Here is a 10,314-nt window from a genome sequence, read left to right on the forward strand (position 1 = left end):
GATCCACTCACGATAATAAGGAGGGTGAGCCAAGGTATTTATATCCATGTTTCAGAGCGAACAAGGTAAGATTCGAAGTAAGGTATGTTTCAATTTAAAAAAGAGATCCTACCAGGTACCTTGTAGTACTTATCTCAGGAGTATTCCACTAAGATTCGATATATTCATGTCATGCTTACTCTAGAGCTTTATGCTATATGATAGGATCTATTTTTGTTATATAACTCATGTCTGTCTCATTCGCACCAAGTTGCGCCTTCATTCAAGGCCCAAGTCATACTCTTATCTCATATGTCTATCGTGGAGATATACGAACATCTATGATCAAGTCTCTAAGTATTCAGATCCCATCTCCACTCATCATTCAGATCTCCTGTTGTAATGTTCATGTTTTCTACATTCAGATCTTATGTTATGATATCCATGTTTTCACATATTCAAATCTCATATTAGTTCAACACTCATGTATCCACGTCGGCCAGTATTCATGTTCCATGTTTATGCTCTCACGTCCATGCAATCGTGTCAAGTTCATGCTCATCTTCCAGTACTCATGTCATTCGTGCCTACGAATTCTTTCTCAAATACGATGTATAATATTCATGTATTCATTCACTTCAATATCTATGTGTTCATGTCAGACCGGGATTCATGGAAGTTATTATTTACATAGTCATGCCAGTTCAGTGTTCATGTTAGTCACGTTCACGTTTCAGTCACCCTGTTATGTCATGTCATGCGTAGTATGATTCCCTTTGAGGCTTGTGTTGTGCTTTGGTTAACTGGCAGATGTTTGAGTTGTTGGGACCATATCTAGTTTATCAGGCTATGAAAAAGTGAAGTTGGTGATTGGGTGTTCTTAAAGGTTTCACTTATGAAAGGTGAGATAAGATTTGGCAAGAAAGGGAAACTTAGCTCTAGATATGTATATTGGGCCATGCAGAATCCTGCGAAGGATTGGTCAAGTGGCTTATGAGTTAGAGTTGCCGCAAGAATTGGCTATTGTTCACCCAGAGTTTCATGTATCCATGTTGAGGAAATATGTGGGAGACCGTCGTTCCCTATAATGGTTAAGGATGGTTTGACTGTGAAGCATCCACTTGTGGCTATTTTGATCGAGTTTGCAAGTTGAGGACCGGGAGTAACCTCAGTAAAGGTCTTATAGAGGAGTCAGAAAGTTGAAGAAGCTACATGGAAAGCCGAAAAAGACATAAAATCCAGATATCCATATTTTTTCGATGAACAAGCAGAGAACGTTCAAGGTAAATACCTTCAGTATCCATGTCATGTCTCCTACGTATTCATGCCACACGTTTCACGTTCATGTATTCTCTAATCATGTCTCATGCCCCAGCGTCCATGTTTCTATAAAGCCATGTCATGTTATTTCAACTCCCATGTTCCATGTCATGTTTCCTCACGTTCATGTATTGTACTCATGCCATATCTAGTCGCATTCTCAACCATGACCTATCAATCGAGGACAAATGATCCCAAGGGGGAGATATTGTAACATCTCTTGCATTCAGGCTAAGATTTGACTCATAAGAAGGGGGTATAATGAACCCAATATGAGTAGTGTAGAAAGGGTGTTTGAAACCCTATCAAGCCATAAGAAGAGTCCTTGGGCAAAGTAAAATCGGAAGCTACCCTACGGAGCATGTTTTCAAGTGAGTTTGCACCATGTCTCACTTAAAGTGAGTATACGAAAACATCTATATGGAATATGGAAAAACTTCCTTCTTGAAAGTTGTAGATATTTGAAATAACTTTCCAAAGGTATATTATGGATGTTAAATGGACATCTGTACAAAAAGTTATGTCCGTTTTACTAAAGCAGTATTCTGTCGATTTACGGCAGAATTTATGGGCCGTAAAATTGTCCAAAAAATCAAGCAAATTGTTAAGGATTTACGGCAGGATTTACGGTCCGTAAATCTGATTTATGGGCAGTAAAATACGCCTAAAGTGAGCGTAAAATTGGTCCGACGGCAACTTTAAAACTTCGTTTTAAGGCTTTTTCACTTTACTCTTCACATCCCCAAGCCCTAGAACAACCATTCTCTCTTCTCCTCATCCTCATACATTAAGGTAAGTCCTTCCCATGTATTCCCAAGTGAATTTTAATGATTATACATGAATTCTAAGCGAAATCCTATGTTAACAACCTAGGGTTTTAAAGAAAACCCATCTCAAGGTTCAAGATTCAAGATTTTGGAGTTCTTCTTCAAAGATTCAGACTTTTCTCAAGTTTTTGGAGCGATTAAGGTATATAGGGCTTCTATCTACGTGTGGGAATATCATTGTTCTTCCCCACACCATGCTCTTCCATGATTATACGAAAGTTCTCTGAAAACTAGGGTTTTTGCCATGTTCATGATAAACCCTAAGTCCATATACTATGTTTAGATTTATAATTCGTTATTATACTCCTAATCTTCCATTTTGGTTATTGGGAATCCATTTGTAATCCATGAACACCCATACTTTGCATTCCATGGGTTCTTACATGTAAGTTATTAATTACTATGTTTATTTTCATGAAACACTTTACATGTTTACACGTTTTCATGCAAGTATATTATGTAACTATATCCATGTATAATGCAAGTCATGTTTTATGGAAAACCATGGGCTCAGATGCTTTTTTATTTTCATGTTCATATTTTTAGAGTTGCACAGATTACCGAAGGCTCAAATAGCCTGAAACTACGTTAGCCGCCGTAGGATAAATATCGCTTCGCCCATGTTTAGGACGATTCCTTAATATTGTTTGGGTCCTTTCAAGCCATATTTATATCTTATACCCTGGCAAGGTATGAGAGCTCTGCTGGCCAGGTCAGGTACCAGACTCCACGTATCCACGTGGTGATTCATGTTGTCGGTTATATTTATGCTCTCCCTACTTAAGATGTTTTACTCATGTTGTCGGTTACTCATGTTCATGGCCAGACTTCAGTTTCAGCACTTATCATGTTATTTCATGTGCCACGTTTATTTCATTTGGTTGCTTTACATGCTAGTACATTCAATGTGCTGACATCCCCTTTCTATTACCCGGGGGGGCTGCATTTCACGATGCAGGTATGGTCTTACAGGATAACGGATCTACTCTATAGGATCATCCACGTATCAGCTTTTGGTGAGCCCCATCTTTTTTAGGATTTAGTCATTATTTACTTTTATGATAGTTATGCATTTAAGGTATCTTTGGGGCTTGTCCCGATAGTAAGTATGTTTAGCGATTTGCTCTTATGTTAGAGGTTTCATAGACTGAACGATTTATGTTATGTCGGATGTTCGATCATATAGCCTTATTTGGCGCATTATCTATGACAATTCATATTTATGTTTTTAAACAAGTATTTTATTTGATATTTATGATATCCCATGTTTAGGCTCATCATTTTTTTATGTCATATTAAAACATGTTATCTCGCTGATGATTGACAAGCCATGTTGTTCGCTCGGTCCCACGTACGATGGTAGGAGTCTTTGTCTTTATGTCAGAAACCATGGTTCGGGGCGTGACACTTCTCACCAAAACCCCGTCCATTTTCTTCGCTTAGTATGCTTGTATGATTGGATACCATTTTTCCGGCCACAATAGGGAAGAGGAAGATGGTGAAAATGGGTTGGGTCGGATTAAATGGGTGGGTTTCTAAAAGACAGTGAGAAAATGACAAAAATGGTCCCTTATGTTGGAGGATAGGGTCAAAATAGTTCCTTAAGTATGCACTTAACAGTTTTCGTCCTTTAAATTTGCCAAAAATTAACTCTTTTAGTCTCCGGCAAAATACTTACCAAACTATGTCTGTTATATTTGATGGGAATTATGAAAAAAATTAACTATAGATATCAAGAAAGTACAATCAAATCCTAAAATATGCAACACAAAAAAAGCTATACTAAACAATAAAAGATACTCTCTCCGTCCTAATTTATGTGATATAGTTTGACTAGACACGAAGTTTAAGAAAGAAAAAAAGACTTTTGAAACTTATGGTCTAAACAAACCGCATATATTTATGTGGTTGTATAATCATCGTATAAAATTAAATTGTTTCTAAATGTAGAAAGTTTGACACTTTTTTTGGGGAAACTATTGGATAGAGGGAGTATAAATTTAAGGGACCATTATTGTAAATATTTGGCAAATTTAAAGGACCAAAACTATTAAGTGCATACTTCAGGAACTATTTTGAACCTACCTCAAACATAAGATACCATTTTTGTCATTTTCTCGACAGGCACAATATATATACATATAAATTAGAACTGTTTCGGGTTTTATGGTGTGAAACTTGCTGCTGGATCAACATGCTTGTCCGTTTTCATTACCGTTCTCTCTTCTTCGCCAAAACTCCCGTTACTTCTCTCCGTTACTTTTGCTCTTCACGACTTCACTCAATCGATCAAACGCCGTCACTTCCACAATTAGAACCTTCAAACGACGCCGATTTAATCTCCCAACTACTCCTTCAACACCACAACCCATTTCACGCTATGGAATCTTCTCTTCAGCTCAACGGCATTTCCTTCACTCCTTTCCTTATCAACCAAACACTCCTTCGCTTAAAACATAATTCCAAAATTGCCCTCTCCTTTTTCCACTATTCCCAAAATTACCCTCTTGATACCACTGCTTTTAATATCCTTATTGATATTCTATGTAAAGTGCACCAGTTTGATGTTGCATGGCAACTTATTGTACAAATGGAAACTAAATCTGTGAAAATTAATTTTACTACGTTTTATTTGTTGATACGTAGGCTTATTGGGTCTGGGTTGACCCGACAAGCTATTCGGGCATTTAGTGAAATGCATGTGTTTCTTGATGAAAGTGAAGATGTGGTTTGGAAATGTTATTTTTGTTATTTACTTGATACACTTTGTAAATATGGGTATGTTAAGGTTGCTACTGAAGTGTTTAATAAAGAGAAATGGAGATTAGAGTTGAACTGTAAGGTTTATACTATTTTGATTTATGGTTGGTGTAAATTGAAGAATATTGATAGGGCTAAGAGGTTTTTTGATGAAATGTTGGATAAAGGAATTGATCCAAATGTTGTTAGTTATAATGTGCTGTTAAATGGGATTTGTAGACGAGCGAGTTTGCATCCGGATGGGAGGTCTGAGAAGGTTATTAGGGATGCAGAGAAGGTGTTCGATGAAATGTCTGAGAGAGGTGTGGAACCGGATGTCACTAGTTACTCTATACTCTTACATGTCTATAGTCGGGCTCATAAACCCGAGTTGGCGCTTGAGAAATTAAGGGTTATGAGACATAAAGGGATATGTCCGAATATTGTGACGTATACGTCGGTTATTAAGTGTCTTTGTTCTTGTGGTAGGATTGAAGATGCGGAGTTGTTACTCGAGCAAATGGTTTCGAATGGGGTGACTCCCACGTCGGTGACGTATAATTGTTTCTTTAAAGAGTTTAAAGGGAGGAAGGATGTCGATGGTGCGTTGAGGTTGTACGGGAAAATGAAGGAGGGTTCGTTTTGTGAACCTAGCGTGAGTACGTTTAATATATTGTTGGGGATGTTATTGAAATTTGGTCGAATTGGGGTGGCGAGAGATATTTGGGACGATATGAAGGATTCTGGAGCAGGGCCTGATTTGGATTCGTATACATTGTTGATTCATGGATTTTGTGAGAAGCAAAAATGGAAAACGGCATGTGAATTCTTTATGGAAATGATAGAAAAAGGATTTCTTCCACAGAAGGTGACGTTTGAGACACTTTATAGAGGCTTAATACAAGCCAATATGCTGAGAACTTGGAGAAGGTTAAAGAAAAGACTTGATGAGGAATCAATAACTTTTGGTTCAGAATTTGAAAATTATCACCTCAAGCCTTATAGAAGGTAATCTGATGAAATTTTTGAAAGGGGTACAAGGCTGAACTGTCTGATGTCAAGCTAAAGGGCTAACTGATATTTCCGGATTCATGGGGAGCTGTTTATAATTGATGATGTAACAGACATCAAGGACAGAAGTAAGATGCTTATGCTTTAGTTCATGCTGTAATGGGCGATGCCAGGCACATTGAAGGGGCCACTCTTAATCTCAAGGAGGACCATTCGCCCAACCAAGTAATGAAATGATTCAGATTGAAAGTATATGTTCAAGCAAATGATGGGCAATAATACCCAAACGGATGCTCAAATGGCTTCTCGCAGGACTTCCATTGGCAATCTTGAAGTGCAAATGGGCCAAATTTATCAAGCCCTCAACTCGAGACCAAAGGGTGCTCTACCAAGTAATACGGGGGCTAACCCTAAAGGTATAGAGGAGAGAAAATGGAGAACACTGGGGTAATGTCAACAAAATATAAAGAAAAATTGTGGTGAGGGTGAGTAAGAAGGCAGTGGAATGTTGAGTGTATTGTTTTTTAGACCCTTTTTGTAATGCACAGAATGTTGGGTGTTTTTCCCCCTTATCTTTGGTTGCCTTTGTTTTAAAATGTATACATCCAGTTCATTGTTTTCTCCTTACTTTGTGCTGGTCAATTCTTTCTTCTTACTTTTCCTACTGCTAAATGTTCTAGTCTGCAGTTCGGGACCTTAGAGCTCAACTCAAGCCGCCATCTATGCAGGTAGTAGTAATAGTATGTAGTATGTAGCTTGTTTTGCACAGTAGGTTGGTACAGGAGTAGCATTTTAGGAGTTCGGTTAGACTTTGATTATGATGCCATTGGCTGCTGCTGCTCGATGAGTTATGGGGACGTTAAGCATTAATGCTGGACGTTCAAGTAGTTTGATGTATGTTGCGGAACTGTCAACCTACGGAAGTCAGTTATGCTCTGCTCCCACCTGACTATCCTCCAAAAAAAGTTATAAGTCCTCTTCCTGTCTTGGGTTCATTGTTACTCAAAGTTTCTTTTTTACGCGCGGATTACATCCCCATGTCAATTTTTATTTTCTTTCCAAATTGCATCTTGGCTTAGTTTTGCCAGCCAAAACCAGGACTACACATTTTCGTGGCTGCCTACATCTCAATTTTTGAAGTTCCTTTTTCTTACATTCTTGCTTATATCTTTTCTTGTTTTGCAATGCGAGAATTTGGTTGATGAGAAGGATAAGAAAGTGAAGGAGTTGCAAGATGACATTGCTGCAGTCATTTTTAACCCACAAGCAAAATGGGATAGATGCTGATGGCTAAATGTAGGACACTGCAGGAGGAAATTGAAGAGATCGGAACCAGGCTAATGAAGGTATTAAATGATTTTCTTGATCAGTGAAGTGTAAAATATAAAATTCTTTTATTCAAAACTGAATTTAGAGATGGAAGAGACTAGTATACTCATTGGCTACCTAATTAATTGTCCAGCTTGTTTTTTTTCCAGGTTTAATAAATTATGATAGTTGCTTTAAAGGTGATAAATGTGAGATGTCACAGAAGTTCTGTTAATTAACAATGAAACTGGCTTTGCAGAAGTCTCAGAATGCTGATCTCAAAAGTGAATTTGAAGGTTAATTTTCTCTCCAGTTGCTTTAGAAAATATCTCTCTTTTCCTTTTGATTGGGCTAGGAATTCTTGTTTGCTGCTAGTCTTATTGGAATCGACTGGTTGTTTTGGTCCAACAGGTATTCTGGATATGATCCTCGTGATGATAATATTGGTGAGGATATTTTAATTTGCCTTAAATATTGAAACTGCTGGTAATATTTGCAAATACGCCCCCTGGTTCATCTGACATTACATGAGTAAAGACAGTCACTATTAGATTATATTTTGGTTGCTTTTTGGTAGGATCTTTTTGCTTCAGTAAGCAGTTGACAAGGAATTATACTAAAATTAATTAATGTTTTTTCCATGAAAAATATATTACCTGGAAAGATCGTTTCCATGATGATTTTCTGTTGTTCGGTTGGATACGAAAATAGCAGATACTATATTGTATGAGATATACGGTAGGATAGTAGAATAATGTGTTCATAGTAATTTGGTAAAAATCATACGGAACCTGTTTAATTATAGATGAAAATTCACTGATAGCATAAAAAGCTCTTTACACTATAAGTATATATAACTTAAATAGATTAAAAACAAGTATGATTGAATAAAAATTGGTAAGTCTGTAAAAGGAAATGAGTTCCACTTCATTATACTAAACGCAGATGAAAATCTAGTTTGATTGTGCATTTAAATTGTGGGGGAAGGGAGAGGTACTAATAGATAAAACAAGATATAGAAATTTCAATTAAAAAACAGTCCTCTCAAAATACAAAAATTAAGCTCCCTAAACAAGATCCTCCAAAAAAATCCAAGTGAATGTATAATCCAAGTACAGGCAAGGAAATGGGCCATCATCATCATCATCATCCTAAGCTAAAGAAAGAGATAGCAATTCATACATATAGAAGCAAATTAAAACAAATGATGCAGGATGAAAAGAGAGTTCTACATTAGAAAGCAGAGTAGACCCCATCCTAAGACCAAGCTTTCCACAACCATTGTTGACAACTTTAGGCCCTCCCCTCCACTCTGCAAATTAAACATGCTTCCAAATTAATATCAATAAATGACCATAAGAATAATTGCTTTTAAAAAGAGTTACTAATTAAATAGGATTACCGACTTATAAAGTAAAGAATGTAGGACAAAACGTTAACAAAATGCAATATAAAATAGTGTTGAATTACATATCCGATTTTTTTTTTCTAATCCTGGTAACCAAAAAAAATCCAAAAAACAAGATCTTTGTTAAACACATTAGATCTATACTTAATAAGTGTGAAGTACAATCAACGAGTGTAAGTGCAGCAAGTGAGACAATAAAAAACTTGGCACATACATAATGATCCAAAACAATTCAAAATTTAACAATGATTTACGTATTACACTGATGAAGTGTACTTGTATTAGATTATATCTGCATCTTTATCTAGGTATCTGATCTATCTATTTTGTTACAGATAATTACTCAATATACTAAATTGTGTAATTTAGAAACATATTTAATTAGATCTAGCGAGCATACCTAAAATTGAACATATTATGAAGCATGCAATCAGACCATAAATCCAACATACGGGATCCTAACTAGCTAGTATGTATGTACTTATATCCTTAATTTTAAATTTTGGAATCACCTCAACTCTAAACGATTAACAAATAATATAGAAAAGCGCATGCATGGAATTATGAATGTACCTGATCAGTAGCTGTAGGAGATAAAGCTCCAAGACTCGGGGCTAGGGCTAGGGCTGGAGAACCAGCGGGAGTTAAGGGAGGAGTCGAGCCCAAAGGAGATGGTGCTGGAGAAGTTAATTTCTTTGCAGGAGCGGGAGCAGGAGTTGATACAAGTGGCGCAGGTGAAGTTGCTGCTGGAGGTGGTGGAGAGTTCACTGGCGGTGCTGGTGGAGGTGTAGATGAAACGGCTGGTGGTGGAGAAGTTACAACAGGAGGTGGTGAAGCAGGCGGCGTTTGGGTGTTAACTGGGGGAGGAGAACCAGTGGGTGTAGGTGGAGCTTGGTTAGTGGGTGTAGGGGGAGCTTGGTTAGTTGGTGTTGGAGGTGCTTGGGTATTGGGTGTTGGTGGTGCTTGGGTGTTGGGTGTTGGTGGTGCTTGGGTATTGGGTGTTGGTGGTGCTTGGGTGTTGGGTGTTGGTGGTGCTTGGGTGTTGGGTGTTGGTGGTGCTTGGTTGTTGGGTGTTGGTGGTGCTTGGGTATTGGGTGTTGGTGGTGCTTGGGTGTTGGGTGTTGGTGGTGCTTGGGTGTTGGGTGTTGGTGGTGCTTGACCACCCACTCCAGCTATGACAATGCAGATAATAAATCCCAACAAAACGACACTTTGCCTACCCATCATTTTGACAATGGAGAGGAGGTAGTTAAAGGTCAAGGAAGGAAGAAATGTGCTAGCTGCTTGGAAATGGAGAGGTTTGGGGAAGGAATATATAAGGGATTTTCTAAAAGTAGTAGTAGTATGTTTGAAGGTTGGAAAAGAAAGAGTAGAAAGGTGGCAAGTCTCATTTCTACGAATAATATGTAGTTATGACAGTACTGTGAGTTGTGATGATTACTGACTACCAAATGCTTATGTTGTTGTCTTACGTTAATACTAAGAGATGTCGACTAGTTAGGCTAGGCCTTGTATTGCTCTTTACTTTACCCCGTCCCTTACTGTTCTTTTTTTCTATGTTGTTGGCATATTGCTACTGGTGTTCAAGAAATAATGGTAGTTCTTTCAGCTGAAAAGTCGAATCATCAAAACGATTTAACTCTTTAACATGTATCTAGTTTAATTTGATTTGGTTTAATATTGGATAAGAAAAAAAAAAAAAAAAGGAATGAAACTGACGAC

The 10,314-nt window shown here is 37.6% G+C and overlaps 2 protein-coding genes across 4 annotated transcripts; one reads left to right on the plus strand and one right to left on the minus strand.

Annotated features, from left to right (window-relative positions):
• Positions 1 to 4,291: 4,291 nt before the first annotated feature.
• LOC132050020 (pentatricopeptide repeat-containing protein At2g13420, mitochondrial-like) lies at positions 4,292 to 8,597 on the plus strand. Of its 3 annotated transcripts, XM_059441027.1 has the most exons (3): positions 4,292 to 6,361; positions 7,068 to 7,222; positions 7,444 to 8,597. In XM_059441027.1, exon 1 carries the CDS (start codon positions 4,321 to 4,323, stop codon positions 5,875 to 5,877), a length of 1,557 nt encoding a protein of 518 aa, XP_059297010.1. In that variant the 5' UTR covers positions 4,292 to 4,320; the 3' UTR covers positions 5,878 to 6,361; positions 7,068 to 7,222; positions 7,444 to 8,597. The 3 variants fall into 3 exon arrangements, with proteins under 3 accessions (XP_059297010.1, XP_059297011.1, XP_059297012.1); XM_059441028.1 differs by lacking the exon at positions 7,444 to 8,597 and having other exon boundaries at positions 4,292 to 6,323; positions 7,068 to 7,436; XM_059441029.1 differs by lacking the exon at positions 7,444 to 8,597 and having other exon boundaries at positions 4,292 to 6,292; positions 7,068 to 7,436.
• On the minus strand, positions 8,182 to 9,819 carry LOC132050021 (vegetative cell wall protein gp1-like). The gene is made up of 2 exons (XM_059441030.1): positions 9,166 to 9,819; positions 8,182 to 8,496 (listed from the first exon to the last, which is right to left on the minus strand). The coding sequence occupies exons 1-2, from the start codon at positions 9,817 to 9,819 to the stop codon at positions 8,413 to 8,415; spliced, it is 738 nt and encodes a 245-aa protein (XP_059297013.1). The 3' UTR covers positions 8,182 to 8,412.
• Between the last annotated feature and the right edge of the window lie 495 nt (positions 9,820 to 10,314).

Source organism: Lycium ferocissimum, chromosome 3, assembly GCF_029784015.1.
Source record: "Lycium ferocissimum isolate CSIRO_LF1 chromosome 3, AGI_CSIRO_Lferr_CH_V1, whole genome shotgun sequence".
Lineage (NCBI taxonomy): Eukaryota > Viridiplantae > Streptophyta > Magnoliopsida > Solanales > Solanaceae > Lycium > Lycium ferocissimum.